The 21541-nt window shown below is 39.5% G+C and overlaps 1 protein-coding gene across 2 annotated transcripts in view; it reads left to right on the top strand.

Annotated features, from left to right (window-relative positions):
• cntn3b (contactin 3b) overlaps positions 1-21541 on the top strand; it is a 56345-nt gene that overhangs the window by 19319 nt on the left and 15485 nt on the right. For both annotated transcript variants that reach the window (XM_025060281.1, XM_025060280.1), the window contains exons 4-12: positions 5675-5850; positions 9806-9904; positions 12528-12728; positions 13548-13650; positions 13791-13975; positions 14260-14396; positions 15647-15776; positions 17629-17779; positions 20589-20716. In XM_025060281.1, coding sequence (XP_024916049.1) covers positions 5675-5850; positions 9806-9904; positions 12528-12728; positions 13548-13650; positions 13791-13975; positions 14260-14396; positions 15647-15776; positions 17629-17779; positions 20589-20716 — 1310 coding nt within the window. The remainder of the gene's footprint in view (positions 1-5674; positions 5851-9805; positions 9905-12527; positions 12729-13547; positions 13651-13790; positions 13976-14259; positions 14397-15646; positions 15777-17628; positions 17780-20588; positions 20717-21541) is intronic.

The raw sequence follows: 21541 nt of genomic DNA, 5'->3' as shown, positions 1-21541 counted from the left end.
TGATGCAAACGAAGAAAGTTAAGCCATCTGGGCTGAAAGCTATTTGTTAAGTAATCAGTGTATTCAGAGCTATTTTATCCTTTACAGCTGATTAGTGTTTATTTGTTGATATAGTATTGCACGGAGATGAAAGATCCCACAGCAGCACATGAATTCCTAAACTAAATAAGCAATACTTAATTACAAAGCAACAGCAGCAGAGTGCTTAGCGTAATGGTTGAAAGGACCCTGGTCAGCAGTTGAATTTATATTATCATCTCCGTGTAACACAGGTGTGTGTATGTGCACACACACCACCGAAATGAACAGTATGTGGTCTGCGCGGTGCCTCTGTGGGTGTCTGGCCTCAAGGAATAGCAGGTGAGCCAGTGCTGCTGCAGTACAATCCCCAGTCTTTTTGATGGAGAGACCTCATGCAAAATTGATGTGAACCTCAAGGTCACGGGGAGTTTATTGAGAGCATGCTAAGATCAGCATAAGCCCGCAGCACACAGCGGCAAATGGGGATGCTCTGCTGGACTCTGTCAGACTCACTCACGTAAGCTGCTCCTGGGTCTGATGTGCTTTAAGATTCAGAGTTTTAGGTCGGGCTGCTCCAACATTAAGACCTCTGCTCTGCCTGTCTCAGCTGTTTTACTGAAGCAGGTTGAAAAGGAGTAGCAATTTCAGTGCAGACGCATACTTTTATTTGTGATTAACAGTAAAACAGCAACATTAAAAAGTAATTTATACATAGGTTTAAGGAATATTAGAAGTTCAGGGTGCACTGTTTACATGAACGTACAGTGGAGTTTACCTCAATGTGATGAGATAAAGGGTGGAGAAAAGTGATTGGTACTGTTTTAATTTTTCTGTTTACTTAGCCCATAGATCTGGCAACTTATTGGTGGAGAATCTTTCCCTTTCTTATCCGATGTTGATTTGACTCACTGTATACGATGAAGATAGTTGTTGTCCTGGTTCATTGAGTCATTCAGTGTGCCATTGTGGTGTGACGTGTCATGATATTCCAAACACTGTAGCTGACGCAGTTCCAGCCTACGCACTCCACACTAGGGGTGACATTTTACCATTTCTTATGGCACCAGGGTGAGGTGACCACTCTTTGTTTTGCTAGTGGCTTGGATATATCAGAGTGGAAATCTTTAGAACTGTTAAATAGACTGAGAAATTGGAAGAAATCAATCTCAAAGTCTGCCAGCTGCTATTTGTTCAGGTGAGTCTTAAAGTGAATGACTAGTGTTACATGAAAATACGTGAATAAAATGTTGTTGACAGCAACTGTAATAATAAGGAATTCATGAACGTGAACGTCTACACAGATCAGCTGGCACAGCCCTTTTATTATCCTAAACTGGTTGATGCACCTCTAATTCCTCACAGTTCTGAGAAAAAACTGCATTTATTTGTTAATGTTAAGGAAATGTTTATTTACGTTGTGTGAAAAAAAACAATACACTCTGAACCACCAAAACATTTTTCATATTGCGCATCCCCTAGTGGTAGCTCACACACCCCCAGGGGTGCGTGTATCACTCTTGGGGAATCCGCCGTTCTAAGTCCCTTGTTTTAATATTGACTTGTTGGTTGCAGTGGAATAGTGAGTCAATTTCTTTGTATCCTTAAAATTCACAATCACATTCTCAGGATCAGAGATCCACAAAGAGAAGTCCAGAGTGTCAGGGACCTCACAGTTATCTCAGGTCTGACTCGCTCTGGCCTGTGTGTGCAGCCAGTATGGCCATGCAGCTGTGTTTTACTGTGTTGGCACTGCTTTAATGTTTTACTGTTTGCTACTAAAATTTGCAGCGTGTCTAGACTTCACACGACCCTCTTCTGTTTAAGCTCCATGTACATTGCCTAGACCGTTTGTGATAATTACTGTATTGATTTACTGTAAGAGGAATTAAATTAAACTCCACAATTCCAGCCTTGATGAATACTTTATACTTTGCCCTTTTAAACCGTAGATACCAGTGCTTCTGACATGAGTGCTGCTTCTGCTGCTTTCATCTCCGTCAGTATTCATCTCTACTAAAATCTTTGAAGCAGGAGAAGCTAGGAGCAACAGGGAAGCAGGCGGCTGAGGTGAAAAGTGCAGATAATTTACTTTTAAACACATTGAAACCATCCTCTCTTGTCAGCGTTCCAGTCAAACACACAGCGCCTCCTTTTGCATCATTGTTACCGAGCAAGAAAAAAAACACATTAAAAAATCCAACTTCTTCACATGCACTGCAGATGAATGTTACATCTGAATCTCTCACATCTTTGAAAAGTTAAAATAAAGAAAATTCTCACCAACAAAAGAACTGTGTCATAGAACAGTTTGTTTTTCCACAGTTATGTTGTTAACTTTTTATTTATTTACATGTTATTCAAACCTATTCCGTGAATAAACACTTCTCTACGTAATACAACATGCATAACTTATATTTGCAAGAATGATTTAATTATAAATTCCATATTAGTATCTTATTTTCAATGTCACTGTGTTATTTAACTTTAACTATTTCAGTCTGTCTACATCAGGCTTCAGTCTGCATCTAACACTGCCTTGTGAACGTACTCCACCATCACGGAGCATGAAGACAGAAAAATAGTCCTATGACATTGGATCTGTATTGGAGAAAGGCTTAGGTTCAATCCCCTCATTCCCTTCTGTACATCCAGTCTTTCATACTTGGGGGTTGAGGAGAAGCAGGAAGGAAGGGATTGGAAATGCAGGAAACTCTTTAATCACAGACCATGTGTAATTTAAAATGACCTACATACTTGTGAGCTTTGTTTTGACAACGGGTCTACAAGTGATATTATCACAGGAACAGTGACAGAATCAGTCAGATTAAGGGAGTGGCATCGAGAAGACTGTCAGATAAATAATGCAGGGCTACAAGATGAAACACTGCTTTGTCTGTTCTACTCCGTCAGACGGGATACGAGGACAACCCCAGCTGTCTTCAGGACTGCGCCAGGCATCATTCTTACTGCCTATTAGTTTTCCTGGATGTACAAGGAAAAATCATATTGATTTTCTTCCCCTTTCTTATCATCGAAATTGTCATTTCATGGCCTTATGGCAAAGGCACTGCACGCAGCATACCAATAACCTTCAGTTTTTCCAGTTTTCCTACATCACTGTTATTTCCTCAGATAAAGTTAAGGATTGCCATCTGCTGCCAAAGGTAAACTCTCTTCTTATGCGGCTAATGTCGCCATCAGTTGGACAGCTTCCAGAGACATAAAGGTGCCTTCATTGGAGAACATTGCAAAGTGTTTCAGATTTGTCGGTAACTGTGATTAATAGCTGTCACTTCCTGAACTCAGCGTGCCTCTACGACAACCTGTGACCTTTCCGAGAGGGAAGTGCTCCGTAGACAAGACAATGAGAAGGTGTCTGCTGTGGAAAGTTTATTTATATATAATTTGATTAGAATATAAAAATAATATAATAAATCAAAAATAAAAGGTCACAATATTGGTGTAAATGAATCCAGAAAAAAAAATTGATTTAATCAATTCATGTTTTAATTCCACATGAATTAACAGTATGTAGTTTTATTCACATACATTATATTAACAAGTACTTTACTTGTTTAAGTAAAGTTTTTAAGTACGCCAACTTTTGCAAATACCTAAATGCACCGAAATGAGACAAAAAGGGTTAAGATAAAAAAAACAAAAAGACATGCACCAAAAAAAACAGAAAAAGTGTTCCCATACAAACCAGGAAGTGAAAGCCACAGCTTGACTTCAGGTCTAATTGCTTGTATTACAAAGAAAGGCAGTGTTTCGGCTCAAGGCTACGCAACGATGTCATTGTTGCTAAGCAAAAATCCTCCTATCAATTTTTTGTTGTTTGGTCTCGAACTCTCATGAAAGTCATGATGATGTTCAGTGGTGGAGTTCACGCCTGTGGTTTTCTCAGATAAACACAGGTGTTGTTACTTTTATCGAATAAAGAAGCTAACACTGCACCTCTATAGTGACATGGTGTGCATGAGCAGCTTATGATGAGAGAATCTGTGTGTACCCTACGGGCAAAAATGACTTGCCTATGAGCAGCTGACAGGATAACTCCAACACTTTGTGCTGATGGTGGAACTGTGAGTCACTTCATCACACCACCTGACCTGTCAACACGTGTCAATCAGTCAGCAGTAGCACTCAGACCCTGTGAAAATATATTTTTTATTTATTTCATTTTATCATTATAATTACACATGGACATCTGATAACAGACAGGCAATCCAGATTATCAACACCTACAGTTGGAGTGAAAATGTTTACCATCCTGAGGACAACATGAGCTGTGAGTGTTCATATGTTAATGAAACAGAAAAATAGAAACTGTCAGTGGTGTGAAACATACATGAATTCTAATGCAAGAAGTTGGAGTGCTACATACTGCTATGACAACAATAAAAATATAAAACATAATTTATTGTTAGTTCACTTTCTAGTTTTAAAATAAAAAATAACTTTTAAAGGATTTACTTTAATATTAAAAAAAAAGAACACACAGCACACGGTCTGACATGGTATGGAAACTTATTGAATGTGAAAATCATGAATCAGGAACTACCTCATCGTCCACTGCTGGGGCCGCGGTGGTGCAGTGATAGGGTTCTTGTAGTTCATAAAAAAACCGCGGTGGTGCAGTGATAGGGTTCTTGTCAGCCATGCAGCAGCTCTAGGTTTGAAGTCCAGACTGCAAATGTAATAAATAATGTCATAATTTTATCTAAACTAGGTTCTATGTTACAATTAGTTCATGTTTAACAAACAGGATTCTGTTTGTCATTAGTAATGGTTCCATTGTGTAGCAGTTAGCACTCCTGCCTTGCCAGCACAGTTCAATTCCCATAGGAACCTCATACTTGGCGCCTCCGAAGGGCAGCATGTTGCAACAATTTTGCTCACTGTGAGATCAATAAAGTTCATAAAAAAAACCCAAAATAAACAAGAAATGATGAAAGCATTATCTACTATTACGAAATTGCAGATTTGTGTTTTTATTTCATTTTTTGGTACAAAGCTACTTTGAAGTATACTATAGTTTCACTACTTTTTTGCTGTTCTAACTTTATTTCCAGTCTTTAGATCAGACTCTAGGTCTACTCACTTTTAATTAGTTTCTTGTTGGGGTGGTACTGCTCTAATTAATAAGTAGCAGATATGCTGTTTTTACAGTGCTCTGTATAAACACGACTCCTAATTTTCTCCGCTCATATCCGAACAAAAACACTCGCTCTATGACCGGAAACTAATCAGCAAAAGACACAATTAGAGACACTTAGCATCGTATTTCACATCTCACGTTAGCATTCCTGTCGGACCTAGGACTAATGAAATGTGTTTGTGTTTCATTTAACATTTAACATCATTTAACAGATTACACAGTGAATACAAAACAAATCTAAGTGTAGAAAACAATCAGGAATCAAGCACAGCTGCTTTTAAAAGTCAACGTCGGTATTTTTACTTTCATACTTGCTGTTAAAGAATGAAAGAAAATCACCAATCATCAATCTCACTGGGTGCTTAACTTTGACTCACGGTTTATCCTCCCAGTGTAAGGCACACAGACCAATCAAATTGATTTATTTTAAAAACCCTGCAAGTGTGCATCTCCGGGGGACTCGGCCACTGATTGTGTTTGTGTTTTTTTCAGATGGTCACTAAACGGCACAGTCATTGATCTGGGGAATGACTACCGGCGTCACTTGTCTGGAGGAAGTCTAATCATTACCAAACTGGACAAGGACCAAGACAGTGGGCTGTACCAGTGCACGGCCTTCAACACATGGGGCTCCATTATCAGCCGCAAAGCCAGCCTCCAATTTGCATGTAAGTGCTCCTGTAATTACTAACACCGCTCTCATACACTCGGGACACGGTGACATCTCTATGTATCGGCTCGGTCTCAGCATTATCTGTGTAATGTGCTTGTCGACCGGGACTTTTTTATTTATTACTTTTAGTTCTCACGTAAATTGCTTTAGAATAGATTTCTTAAGGGGGAAATGGTAATCTAATGAAATGTCAGTAGCACACAATGTGCAGCTTCAGAGTGCTGCACAACTCCATTGATTCTCATCAGTGGCTCCACTCTGACAGCAACTGTGGCAGGATTAAATGGTCTCCCAGGTTCTCTGCTGAAAACGTAGAAGTGGACGGACACAAATAATAAGAAAGATGTGTTTGTTCCTTGATAGGCAGACGCTTCTTTTGTTGCACAGCATGTACAACAGAATGTGAGCAGAATCATGGCCGCCTGCCTTTTTTTGTGGGCAGGCATTAAAGGGAAAGCTTCTCACAGATAGATGTGAGTTGGGACTCGCAGACTGTAGTGACACCACTTGTCTCTTCATCAGGCCCTCTGACTATTGATTACATTCAAACGAATAGAGAACCTTTCACTTCCTCTCAGGAGATGCGGCTGCCATTATCCACATAGCTCAGTAATGAATCTCATTTGAGAGGACCGAATGACGCGCGGTGCTGCTTGACATTTATTGTCTTGCCTAATGCACACTAAAGGAAGATCTAGAAGATCAGCACAGCTGATACTGAGTTTTCGTGTTTAATGAGGCCTCTGCCCCAAGAGAAAAGTGGCTTGCCTTTTTGCTTTTCCTCTGCTTTCCTCAACAATTCAGCGTCCTGAATCAGAAAGGTTAAAACAGTCTTTTACTAGTCCTCTAGTAGCACCTCAGTCGTTTTCACGTTGTTCACATTTTTGTGTTGTGGTAAAAGAGAGGCAAAAACGTCACCTCAGGAATGGTATTAGGTGAGGTTAAAGGGACATCAGACTGCCCAGAGAAAAACATTAAAAAGGGAGGGTAAAAATCTGAGCCCAATGGAAACGTACGATTTTGTGGGTCGTCTGACAGACTGTACCTGGGCTGGTAGCTTATTTGGTTTCCGAAGGAACCTCTCATGAGAACAGTGGTGAAATGTAAGTGTTTTGTTTTAATGTTGAGAATATCAAGCAGCAACTTTTCTTTCATCTTTTCTTTGAGATAAATAGTTTTCTTTCAAAGAAACACAAAACCAATTGGGAACATTCAAAATGGTAAATTAAGGAACTCAGTCTATAATGTAGATGTTACAACAAGCAGACGCTTATCAACTATACACCTGGCAACCGTGGTGATGGCGATGGTGTGATTTCTCAATATTCTTTTCCAAGTGATATGTCACTAATTTGCACTGTTTACACTAAACGCTGCAGTGAGATACACACCTTCATTGTTTGTGAATATCCGTGACTGATGGTGTGTAAATAAAAGTAAAATTATTTTAGTGTTTTAATGTATCTACCAGTACAGAGACCATTGCTGACTGGAGGGTTTTGGTTTCATGTCTGTTTCCCAGGCCTTTTACATTTGTAGGACACACTGACACCGTAAAGCTGGAGATGATAAATCACAGCATTGGACGAGATGTAGTTTTAGTTGCTGAAGAACCTCACAGGAGAGTAGAGCTCATTAAATACAACATCTTTATGATATTTAATAAGCTACGTTTGGTCTCAACTTGAGAGGTTTTTATGTATCACAGCAAGTCGGAGTTTTTCCCCCAAACTAAGTGATGGGTCAAATTACTGCGTGCCTTACAGGCGAGGTGGCAAAATCTGTCAACCTTCCCTGCAGTTACCTGTGGCTCTGTGCTGGTTTTCCTGCGTTTATACCTTTGTTTCCTGAAGTACGGACCACCATGTTCATGTTTTTTTCACTTCTCCCACTTTCATCACTGTTGAATCTTGCTGCAGCGGACTGCTGTATCCAGTGTTAAAAGTCTGATACACCCAGTGTGTTCAGTCTGCCCAGCATGAACCAGCAGACACATAGTTGGCAATTAACATTAAAGAAGCAGGGATTTATCAAAGAGATGGTTGATGTGCAAAAACAGAGACTGGAATAAAAAACAGACCACTGTCGCAGAGCAACTCTCTGAAAATTACATTTTTCACTGTGGATGTTTATTATTTTCCTCAACACTGGGTAAAAACTTTTTCATGTCCTAATTGGTGCCCCTATTTACGGCATGTTAAACTGTGCATTTGGGCTTAGGTATCCGTTTGATGAGCTGCAGTTGTTTGTTTTTTTTTTTTTTTTTTCGTTTTAATTTATAATATTTTTATATAGGTTGTACTGATATTTAAAAATGAATTTAGTCAATACCTGAACATGTCAATACCTGAAATGTTTCAAGAACCGCAAAACTCCCAAACCAGTGCTCGCCAGACTCTGAAAGAAAAACCAAACGTCCTTGTTCTTTAGGAGTGAGTATCGACCTTTCAATGTATCTTGAACTTTGAACTCTGAATCAAATATTTTGCCAGAAATTGTCTTGTAGTGGCGCCACCGCCCAGACCTATCAACTTCAATCTGTAACGGTCACCTCCAGTAGTCCCTGGGCTCAGTTTGGCCTCCAGCTTGATGTGTTACAGTGTGTGGTCAGTTCACTCTAGCAAAGGCTTTGACCCTCCTGCACTGAAGTCAGAGAGGAAGAAAAGACGACAGGGTCTAGTTGGACCAGCTGCTAAACACATTCTCTGGACCAAACTGTATTCTCTAAAATCTAAATAATCAATAAAACATTCTATCTAATAACATACTCCTAATAACTCACGATTAAATCCTCTGCTAATTCCAACAATTTGAAGTGCGACCATGCTCATTTTGTAATTGTCCAATCATGTAAGTCTTGCTCTCCATATTTGTAACTGTCTTTAGAAAACTGGCCGTGTATTTATTGGAGCTGTCTGATGGGATCAGAAGGACACTGCCTTTGCTTGTATTTTCAGTCAAACATCTCTTGTGGCCTGCTCGGTGTCCTTCCGTGACTTGGCTCTGTTCGAGTCCTCGGCGGTCATCAGAGACCCGCTCATTAATCTTACCAACACTCTGTCCCACTTCTCTCCATAATCTTCCCTCTCCTAATTTCCCTTATCGGTCACACTGACTTTCTTTTGTTTGTGTTTGGAAGGCTCACTGCAGGCTCTTAGCCAGAGGTTGCAGACAGAGTGGTGAGCTGACTGCGGCAGCTTACATCCATCAGTCGTGAAGCCAGGGATGGTTTATCATTCCAGGTTAATTTTTTTTCCCCTGCCAGCAACTATTCATTCATTTGCAGTGGATAGATTGTGCAGAGAGTATTGATGGTGGAGCTAATGCTTTTAAGTGCAAGATTACAACACATTTAATAATGATGTTGCTTATAGCCACTGGCAAAGCTCGCTGTCATTTATCATGCACCAACCACCTTTGTTGGGTTCCCATGGTCACCCCTCCTCTCTCTCAGTCACTCACACTCACACAAATGTTCATTGTATCCTATTTTCCCCTCATCTCTTTCTTGTGTTAAGTGTTATGTTGCACGTCCATCTATTTTCTCACCAGAATTGATGTCTTTGAATGTGTCACTGATGCTGTAACTAGACAGTATTTAATGTCCTATGTCTCTATTTTTCTGAACTACCTAACTAAAATTAGAAATGGCTCAAAACTTTTTTATATCCGACACTGATACTGCAACTTGAAGTATCTGCCGATTCCAGTATCAATCCGATACCTTGCAAAGTTAAATTGAGCATTTAGGCTTAAGTATTGGAATTGGACAGTCTATAGGTGTTTTTTTTTATATTCGATCCTGGAATTCTGGCCAACACTGGACCTGAGTATGGATCAAGCCATCACTAGCTAATATATATTAAATATATGTAGCACTGGTCTGGTGTTCAGCTGCGGATGAACTGTTGGTATTTACTTTATTTCTCTTTTCTTTCTTGACTCATCAGACCTTGATAACTTCAAAACTCAAACAACGAGGAGTGCGGTGAATGTCCGTGAAGGCCAAGGAGTCGTTCTCTTATGCGGACTGCCTGCACATTCTGGAGGTAAGTTTACCAAATGCAGTTCCACAATACCAGCTGAACGCTAATCCCCTTGGGGAGGAGAAACCACGGGCTAGATCAGAAAAAGCATGCTCTTCATGGCACTGAAGTTTGACACGATTTGGTTAACCCATCAAAGCAAAGCAGCTGACGATGGTGACAGTTAACTTGTACAGTTCAGGACAAGTGGCAGCCTCTACTTTGAAAACCATTATCCTATGTATAGACAGGGAGAAGTCTAACTGCTGTGACAGAAATTAGGACTGATTTATTGTTGATGCATTCTTATGTGTAACATGGAAATATTAGGAATTTGGGCTGTCCAAAAAAAAGGGTGCAAGAAGTGCAGAAGTTTGCTTTCACAAAGTGTAACCTGCTTCGAGCTCGACCATCCAGATGCTGACTGGAACCTCAAATCTATAAAAGTACACATTTTTAGAGTGTGCTTGAGAAATTCCGCAGGGATGACCGGGTAAGAATTTTATAAATGAGAGGCCACAAATAGGAAATAAAGATGCAGGCTGCTAACTCCCAACTCTCTGCACAAAACTGTGAACATATGGACAATGGCTGCCGCCTAGCTCGTCCCTTTCTTAATACTCTAACTTCACGATAGAACGAACAATTTCCTTCACAAGAGCCTTGTTTGTAGAACAGCGCATTGTGCAGCTGGTCTCTGAGATAATGCTTCAAAGTGCACTGTGTGAAATGCAGTTTGACAGCCTTCTTTGCCAACATAGGCTCATTCGGGGCTGGCTGGCTGCTGAAACTGTAGCACTACTGTTTTTTCTCTTACTTTCTGCAGTGCATGAAGGCAAAGCCCCGTGAACACAACTCTCACTGTCTTTTTTTTTTTTTTTACATCACTGCCTATTTTATAATCACTGCATTAATGCTTGTACAAATGTACAATGTACACATGATTACAAGGTGTGCCTGTCAACACAAAGAATGCCAGTGTGTTCATCTTTTATCACCAGATTTTTAGAAATCCTAAATGATATGGTCAGAAGCTTAAACAAGTAATATGCTTAATGGTCATGAATAAATGTGGTGTTGCTGTTGCCTTGGGAAGATTAATGCAAGTAGACAGTCTACAAGAAAATATAAGAAAGTAAGCATATGAAAAAGTGAAATAACAGATGCTACAACATGCACTTGGGAATTACTTGAAATAAGAACATTTTTGGGTCAGCGAGCATATGAGGTGGTGGAAAGAAGAAGAAAGCAATCTCAGGTTTTTAAATTGGCCTGGACTATGAAGAATTTTTTTTTAATCCATAATTTAAAAAAATGACAGTATGACAAGTAAGGAAGTTTATATGCTGAAAAGTAATTAATTTTAAAGAAGTCACCACTCAAACCGAGTATTTCCTGTTTGTATACATTATCATAATTAAACCATAATAAATTGACCTTTAAAGTGCACTGTGCACATTGACCCATGCCACTGACAAATCATACACCACATATATTTTTTTCACTGTAGTTTGGGACTGATAGATCGTTTCTTGAGTTAAACTCTTCTTTAACATCGAAGAACAAAAAGGAAACGCCAACTGTGAATTACTGTAATCTGAGAAAACACCAGTATTAGATCAGGATTTAGGGTTGGCTGAGAATCAACGATAAAATAACTTGACCATGAGCCATAAAGTATGTTAAGGGCGTTGTTAATTAATTCTTCTTAAGTCAACAATCCCCAGTGTTTTGAGTCTGCACTATTGTTTAGGCAGTAAGAAAGAGCAATAAAAAGCAGAGGCTCCCAAATCTCTGAAGCAACAAGAGAGAAACTGTTCCGCTGGTATCTACCATTTGACTATTTCAAGTAATACATACAGTATTATACTACCAACAATGAGCAAGCATTACAACAGTGGTCTCAAACTCCTGGCTTGGGGGTCCCTTTTGGCCCACCGAACCCTCCCACCTGTCTTCCTATGTCAATAATAATTCATTGTTTTTTTGTTTTTTTCAGTTGATAAAATGCCCCAGTTGGTTACCTACGAATAAGAGAAAAAAACCACTGACTGTTTTAAACTACAATATTATACGGTAATTTTTTTTAGTCTTGACTGTGGCTTGTAGAATGCATCAGGAGCATCAGGATTTTTTTCAGGCTGATCTGAGACTAGCTCGCAGTCTGACCTGAACCCTCCACAAAGACATGCTTGGTGTTCAGATGATACTTTAAGCTGAAGCTGCATTCTTTTTCTTTTTTTTTTCCAGCAGTGTGAAAATAATGCGTGTATCGTTTGTGAATTAGACTAACGATAAGTGGACGGCAGGTGAAACGAATGGATTTACACTGCGTAGTTGAAAGTGATAATTATGACCCCCTTAGTGTGGGTGAAAAGGTGGGACTGTGGGCTCTTGTATCTATACTTGTCTAAGCAGCCACTTACAAGTCCCCACAAGTATTGGTATAATTCATAACTGTTCCATTCTGATCACAGAGTTCTTACATCACTCTTTCGAGTGACTTGAGGTTCTGAATTAAGTAAATTTACAGTGCAAAGTCAAATTCAATAAAAAAAATTGGAAAATACTATAAGCAAACTCCAAGCAAAAAAAAAAAAGATGAGATGAGTGCCTTGATAAAAATGTAATATTCTTTTCCTCACAGAACTGACGTTTGCATGGATCTTCAATGAACTCCCTTACTATGTCCAACAAGACAGCCGTCGTTTCATCTCTCAAGAGACAGGGAGTCTGTACATCGCCAAGGTGGAGCCCTCTGATGTTGGAAACTACACCTGTGTGGTGAATAACACCATCTCAAAGGAGAAGGTGCTTAGTTCCCCAACGCCCCTGGTTAGGCGTGATGGTAGGTAGCTTTTTTCTAAATAACTACATCAAAAATTTAAATGAGCCTTCAATGGTTTAAGCATTAGGTGAGGTCCAACATAGGAAGGTCTTAACGACATGATTACAGCAGTTTGAGCTGTAATACTTTTTTAGTTTTTATTTTCTGGTAAAAAGATACTGGAAGTAAAACATCTTGGAGTTTCTCAATTTGCAGGGTCATTTGTGAAAAAAACAAAACAAGCAACAGTGGGTTGTGATTGGCAGTTGCACAAATTATAAAATATTTGCTTTTGGAAACAAGTAGCACATGCTCTAGACTGGCCTGCCTGCTGTCCAGATGCCTTTTAAATTCTTTGGAGATTCCGAAACAGACATTGACCACACACTGTTGAGCAAAGCTTAAGGTACAGCACACAAAAAATTACAGCAGTAGAAAAAAGTGCAAAAATTCAGACGCTTGGCTTGTTCATTTTGTATTTGGCACATTTCACTCCCCAAAGATGTCTTTGACCCTTTTTAGTGATGGGAATATAAATAAAGTCATAAATGAAGTCACTTTGCCCCGGGTGATATCTCTGTGAAGTAGGACTTAACCCTGATGTTTTCTCTGCATCTTTTATTAGCCATGGTTTCAAACCACTCACACCGCGGCTGGGGGGGGGCGCCCCGGGCCCGCCCCCCCCCCCCCCCCCCCCCCCACCTGTCCATCTGCTCCGCATAAGATATTTGACATCTGTCCTTTTGTATCAGTGCTCTTGCATTGATTTGATTCATTTGTTATGAGTGACATACATCACTGATGCTACAAGCTTTGCCTTTAATTATCTGTCTCTCACAGGAGTAATGGGTGAATATGAACCTAAAATAGAAGTTCATTTCCCTGATTCTCTTCAAGCTGCTAAAGAATCTTTGGTGAAGTTGGAGTGCTTTGCTCTGGGAAAGTAAGTAGCGTAAATGTATCAACCTTCAGTCATTTTATCAGTCATAAAATGGCCACAGCGTCAAAAACAGAAAACAGTTACTAACTACACTGATCTGAGATTGACATTTGCCATAGTGATATTTTTTTTCTTTTCTGCAGCCCTGTTCCAGAAATAAGCTGGAGAAGAACTAGTGGTGTTCCCTTTCCGAGCAAAATTAAAATGAGGAATTCAAATGCCATTCTTGAAATCCCGAATTTCCAGCAGGAAGATGCTGGCACATACGAATGTATGGCGGAGAATCGACGAGGCAAAAATGCTGCGAGGGGCCGTGTCACATTCCATGGTGAGTAGGAAAAATACCACATTAACAACATGCAGATGAAATAAACCTATTTATATTTAATGTTAGCGATATAACACAAATGCTGTTTGTTTAAAAAAATAAAATTTTATTATAAGCATTACAATACCGCCCAGTTGATTTTTATAGCAACAATCCAGTCATTAAGTTTAAACTTTAATGATATGACGCAAAGCTTTTCCAACATGGACATGATTTCTAATTTTCCTGATGACTAATCCATGTCTTGTATAATTAAAGACAATGTAATCTCTTGTTTCCCTCAGCTAAGCCTCAGTGGCTTCAGACAATGGCGGACACAGCTTTGTCCATCGAGGAAAACCTCTTCTGGGAGTGTAAGGCCAATGGAAAGCCGAAGCCGTCCTACAGCTGGTTGAAAAATGGAGAGCTGGTGATTGCTGAGGTATGGAGCTCTGTCTGCTGTCTCGCTGTGAAACAGATGGCCAGTGGGATGGATGAAAGTTCTAAATAAACAGTCCGATGATTGTCATGAATTCAGGCAACACTGGTGTGAAAAGGATAGTTAGAATGTGAGCTCTTTATGTCAAAAAAAAAGCTGCAGAAAACAGAAGGTTTGGCTGAAATAGGAGGAAAATGTCCTGTTCTGAGCCTCACAAAAGCAAAAGTAATCTTTGTCTCTGTAACCATCTGTTAACATTGACATGGTGCGTTGCATTCATCGTCTGATTCGCTTTCAGAGTTAGAAGATAATGTTCAGTGTGACAGCACCAGACAAAGACCCGTGAAATAAAACAGCTAATAGCAGCACCTGGTCTTTTTTCTCTGCTACCGACACCGTCTCCTTTCACTGAATTCATTTGTCGGTAAAAAGCCCACAATTCTACTTCATTATTAAGCCTCAGCCACAGGTGTGGTATTATATGAATAATATACGAAATATACAAATAATTTTCAAAACCTATGAAGAGGGAATACATTTTTAAAATCACACCAACAAAAAAGGCAGATCTGGTCATTTCCTGCTCATTATGTGGTTTTTTTATGATAAACACACTTTATTGCGTTGCAGTATTTTACATATACAGATCAACCAAATTTTTCTCCTGCAATAACGTCATCTCTGCGCAGCGCAGCCCCTGTGGGATTCAAATGTGCAATTCTGTAACTGGTACGTTTCTATAACCGAAACATAGGAAACATGGCAACCCAAAAACCACTCTTACTTTTACACCATGACAAACTCAGACCATTTAGAGACGGAATCTGCTTTGATTTGTCAAGAGCAGGAGCAACACACTGTTAAAGTACAGCTGTATGCTCTTTTACCTCCTCCATCATCGCTGTACCTGTTATATATTTCATCTTTGTTTTAATTTTCAGTATTATATTTTGAATTGTGTCGAGAAGCCGCTCAAGTGTTGGAGGTTCTTAGTGAAACCACTTTTGTTGGATTGTTCTACATCCAGCACAAAAGGAACTTTCAACTGCTGCCGGTGCAGTCGTTAACGTCTCCACTTTTTCTAACGTGCCAGTTTTGCCATTTTTAATTTCTAGCTGAACATACACAAAGTGCCACACGGATCTGGAGGCTTTCTCTCCTACTGCTCTGCACCAGTAATTGCTGCTGTGCCTTTGGACATAAAAGACCCACCTTGCCATGCATATGCATAACTGTTCCTTTCCCCTCCTCAGGGCCGGGTTCAAATCGAAAATGGAGTCCTTTCTATTACTGTGTTGAACACGTCGGATACCGGGATGTATCAGTGTGTGGCCGAAAACAAACATGGAATTATTTATTCCAGCGCTCAGCTAATGGTGTTAGGTAAGATTGCTTCCTCCCAATGCTGTTTTTGTGTCTTTGCATTTTATTATGTGCCAAGATGGAATTCGTCCCAGCAACGTACTGTACCCCTCAGCAATTAGTCTGTGGACCTGCTCGATATCACTGGAGGCCCTGGTGGCAAGACATAACTCTAAATGAGTGTCTCACATGACACACAATCACTATTGACTTGGATGATACAGACGCCTTGGTTTGTAGCACTCTGCTGGCTTTCTGATGTAGATGAGGTATTGATTCATTTGCAAATCTTTGATGACTTTCATGGCTCTATCAAAGAGGAATTCAATTTCATCCTGATACTCACCATGACACCTGGGCTTCAAATGTCTGCTGAGAAAATGGGATGATTAGTATGAATCATGCCCGCAAACTGTGTAGGAAATTGTAATCATTTGCCTTCAGGGTATCTGGGTAGGTGCATTTAAATATTATATATTATATATTATATATAACTAGTGATGCTAGTTATAAGCACATACTGTTTAGCAAATTTATTTTTTACTGTAATTTGTCTTAATCAGCTACGGTAACACTGAAGGCCCAAAATTAACGTTGCTGCAAGAAAATCTTTGTGCTAACTCAAACCAACTCCCAGAACATGACATAATATCTGAAGACTTGCATTATGGCATTCTTGTGAATATTTTTGCTGTATGTAAATATGAGACCATGTATGAGCTACACATTAGTCACTGGGTCTGGGTCTCACTGAGAATGTGGCTGCAGATGACGACACAAACAGAATTTGACACAAAAGTTGACCTAATTGTTTATTTGTTGCCTTAATTCTCTGTGAAAAACATTTTGTCAGCTTCATAACACCTTACACGCTGCGACAAAGTCCATTTAAAAAAATAGCAATTTTACATTACTGCCCACACGACTACTGATTTGCTTTCATTTTGATCAGAGATTCCAGTGTGTAGTTCTGTGACCTCAGTGTTAAAATCAAAACAGCAGACTTGTGTTGTTCCCTTGTTTTAAATTTACTGCTACTGCCATATTCCTGACATTTCTGCATTTAAAACAAAGGAAGCAGAACAGAGGAGGCATCTGTACCATTAGAGGCAGTCATTTTCTATGAGAACGTCTTATTGCACAGTGATTCACTTTAGGCAGGAAGTCATTTTGACTTTTAATGCAAAATTGAGTCAATGGTATTGAATTTTGTGCTTTTACAGTCAGTTCTTGCAACTCCTTCGCTTCTGCTGCTGTTTTTGTGTTTCTGCCAACCTGAAGTGTACTGAAGCACTTCTCTTTTTAACATGCTTTGTGACAAAATAAAGCAAGCCACACATACATAACACTGCAACTGAGTTAGCAACAGCAAACATGAAAGTTATTCTTGACTCCCAAATCATATTTTATTCAATTTATGTTAAGACAGTTTTCAATACATTTAAAAAGTGTGATGTCAACAAAAACAACACTGGATCTTATTCTCAGAGATGTAAGGCCTTGAGAACAAGTGTTAAAGTTGCTCATCTAAGGAAATCCAGGTCCTTTAAGCTGGTTGATATCAGTTTACTCTGTGTCCTTTTACTTTTACTGTCAGCCATGTTTTTTAAAAACAGCAAATACCAGGTATAGTCAGGACAGAGCCTCTAAATGCCGTCATCATAAAATGGACCTATCACATTAATATAGTCAGGACAGAGCCTCTAAATGCCATCATCATAAAATCACATTAAGCCAGGTGGCAGTTGTGCAAGGTTTGTGTTAAAAATCTGCATCAGCTGTATTTTGAAGTAGAATTGAACTTTACATGATTGAGATTTAGTTTGCCTGTATTTTTAACCACAGACATTTCATGTGATTTCCCAACAAACAGCTTCACCTCCCAGCTTCTCTAAAAGTCCACTGAGGGCCCTGCTAAAAGCCCGCTTAGGCAGCGAAGTCACTCTTGAATGCAAGCCTCAGGCCTCACCTCCAGCAATTAGCCTCTGGAAAAAAGGGAATGAGATCCTGCAGAGAAATGAAAGGTAAGACTTCAAAAAAAAATCTCTAGGACCATATTCTTTTCAGCTTTCATTCATTACCACTGCAGGGCAACCTGCTTCAACGGCAGCTGCTAGGCCTGTGTGCAAAGCCGCAGGAATTAAAGTCTCATGAGGTGAATGAAAGCAGGGCAACAAGCAGGGAAAACAGAGTTGGCTGGATGTGACGAAAGAAGGTGCAGGCAGACTATTTAAAAGAGCATGCATGAAAAACGAATGCAGAATTTCTAGTGAAATAAAGTGAAATTGAAGCCTTTGTAGTTTTGATGAAATGCTCAACCTCTTGACAAGGAAGTACACATCTTAGAATTTGTAGAATTGTGCTCACAAAAATCTGTTGCATTTTCACCGTGAAGAATTTGAACAAGAATGGAAAACCCACAGGAAGAAATAATAAGGACATTGAGTAAACTTGGAGCACCACTCAGAGTCTCACTGATGCTCAGTCAGGCGTCTGTCTTCTCTGTTTTGTTTTGATCTGATTTGACATCAAAGGCTCAAAGAGCTGCAGTTAAGACACTGAACAAAACCAACACAATACTGAAGAACTAATTGAAGGTGTTGAAACCCGGAGTAGAGGCAGGAAATTACACTTCAGAACAATCCATCCGCTCTCTTTCATTTTAGTTATTAGAGGCAGACGCACGGCTGCTGGTTAAGCCTCACAGCTCATGTGCACTCATTCTTTAATTTGTTCATTTTCCACCGCTAAAGCCTTTTTTAGGGTGGCGGAGAGAAACTGGAGCCGAGCCCAGCGATCATCAGGCAGGGGGCGGGGTTCTCTGTGGACAGTTGACCAGTCCTTCACAGGGCCACATAGACTAAAGGGACAAATAACCGTTTACACAAGGAGTCTCAACCTCAAACCCTGTCATCACATTGAAGGGCCAACAACTAGCAGATAACATTGTACTGATATCTAGTTGTGGGTCACAAGTGAGTTGTTCGGGGATGTAAAGGGGCCCATGGGCCAGAAGTTTAACATCCCTGATTCACACATTAACACTCCATACTAAGTTATGGCGTCCCATTAACTAAAAAACCTTGTTCTGTTGCTCCTGTAAAACCTCCTCACACACAGGGTGGAATATACACGATACGCCTGCACTGTACAGCATGATCAGTACAAAAAAAATGTAAAAAAATGAAAAATATTCCATCGCTCTCCCAGGTCTTGAAAAGAAATGCTAAACTTAATATATTTTATTTTTTTGTTTCCATGATGCTTATTCAAAAAGAAGCCTAAAAGTAAAAATACTAGTCAAGCATCTTGTCAAGCATTTGGCTGAAGCTGCAGGAACAGCGAAGGGAAACTTTAAATTCCCCAGCTGAGTGACATTTAGCTTACTGTTGGTGTGTGCGTGTGTGTGTGTGTGTGTGTGTGGAGCACGCTTACCCTTAATAGTGCATAACAATGGGTGTCTGAGGACAATGGATTGGAAAATGTTGACTCATGTATGCAGTCATGCTTTAAATTGGAGCAGTGTTCAGAAAATGTGTTGAGCACACATTAGTCTTTGAAAACCACATCAGTTAAGTGTGGGTTCAACCAAATTATTTAAGACTCCATTATTATGGTCTCTGGTGCCTCTGCATGTTAGACAAACCCAATTCTCACTGAGGTTCAAAATGAAATTTTTTTTGGTTTTCATCACAGAATTATCATTAAAATCTTGTCTGAATCTACAGTATCTCCATTACATTCCACATCAGACGAAAAACTTTTTTCACATCATTCCTTGGCAGGAAGACCCGTCAAACTGAGGCATTGTATGTTTATAAGGCATGAAAACATGGAGTTCTTGGACAATGACATCACTTGACAGAATTTTGTCTCTAAAATACCAATGTAAGCCTCGGCCTACGTGCTGGTCCCTTTGCCAAGGTGTTTGATGAATCACACACATCATCAGATATTCTATAGCTGAAACATTTTTGTATCTGAGAAGGAAAACGGCAGTCATGAATCAACACAACGACAGTTCAGACTGATTAACGCAGAAGAACTTAGATAATCATTTAGTTAAAAACAAAATGCAAATTTTTAAAATTGTCAATCAAAGCTTCAGTGCAAACCCCAAGCTTCTTTTGAATTACAAATACCTTTAGGATGTGAATGCAGCAGTGAGTGCATCTTCTCAGACAGTGTCTTTACAGTTTGATGTCCTTGGGGACTCCAGCCTTTGTCACATCAGTCTCATTCAGACATAATATATTCAGAATATTTTTAATGCTGTAGAATGAATCTATCGTGCTCTATTATTAGGGGCACGAATGACTTTAATAGCCATTAATGGCCTTTAAAAAACACATTTATTTATTCATTCAAAGTCCTTCACCGACTTTGAAAACCATTTAGTGATGTGTCAGTGAGTTGACCTCAACACTGAAACAGAGTGATAGGTCACGTGGCTTGTTGCCAACCAGAATTTGAGGTGTTTTGTTTAATCGGCCTCGGTTTTTTTTGTTATTGTTAACCAGTGATATTAAAACAAGCACAGCACCATGACTCAATGGAAAATATAATCAAAGTTGAATCAAATGTGATGAATCAGTTTTCTTTGATTATATTCACGTTCAAGGATTTACCTGAATACATTTTACCTCCAGGATCTTTGAAGTGAACAATATGATGTTCTGTACCCTAAGACCTCTGATCTGTGTGAGAAAGAACTGAGAAATGTGTGAGAAATGAAAGTTCCTTAAACACGGACTCAGGCTTTATTGAATAACCGATGGATAAAATCTGTTGTATTTGTTTTTTGCGTTACGATTCTGGTTTGCTTCCCATCAGAATAACTCTGCTCCCCAATGGAACATTGAAGATTGCCAATCTCACAAGACAAGATACTGGCAGCTACACATGTGTGGCTAAAAACCATTTTGGAACAGCCAGCACGACTGGGAGGCTGCTCATCACTGGTGAGTGCTGCGGAATCACTTTCTTTGACCTTTCGCACATTACCATCTGTTTGTAAGCTGGTTAGGACCAATGCCAGGCACTGAGTATGCAGCTTTCTTTTTATTGTTAGATTTAGTTCCTTATTTTAAGGGGAAATATATTAAAGATGTGTCTTCACGTGGAAGAATTTGCTAAAAGAGAAAACGTTTAAAATAAAATGTAAAATGTGTTGTTATCCATGGGACGTACTGGGTCCCATGTGGTATGTGGTATGTGCCAACATGGTATAACATTGACGCAGACACAAACACACCAAAAAGATAAGTGATATACTGAGAAAATACATAACATCGTAATGAGCTGAAGACGACTAAATAGCGCTGCCTTATGTCAGTCTGCTCTGCCCCTGCCAATTAAAAGGTAATTATATTCCATCTGTGCTTCCTGATATAAAACTATTAGATAGACACTATTTGGTTCCATACAGATCACCAGATCATTGCTTTCAGAATAAATAAGTCATCACAATGTCCATAAAAAATAAGAATATGACCCTGGACTATAATCACAGTATTCCCATAATTTAGTATCACATTTTAGTTCTACTGCTTTCTTTTTACTTTCTCCAGTGTTATTCCTCTTCATCCTTCTCCCTCTGCTCCTTTCCTCTGCCACAATGTTCATGAATCATGAACCTGGGCTCTCTCAGCTTCTGCATAGGAGCTCAATCTCAAACACCTTTAGGCCATTATATATTCACTGTCTCCTTCTACCACGCTCGTGCATCAACTTATGATCCTTTAAATTCTTCCAAGCACACATCCAAACCATCACAACATTATTTC

The sequence above is a fragment of the Cynoglossus semilaevis genome, chromosome 11 (genome assembly GCF_000523025.1).
Source record: "Cynoglossus semilaevis isolate Cse_v1.0 chromosome 11, Cse_v1.0, whole genome shotgun sequence".
Lineage (NCBI taxonomy): Eukaryota > Metazoa > Chordata > Actinopteri > Pleuronectiformes > Cynoglossidae > Cynoglossus > Cynoglossus semilaevis.
The sequence above is the reverse complement of the archived record's forward strand: the minus strand, read 5'-3'. Positions and strand labels throughout refer to the sequence as shown.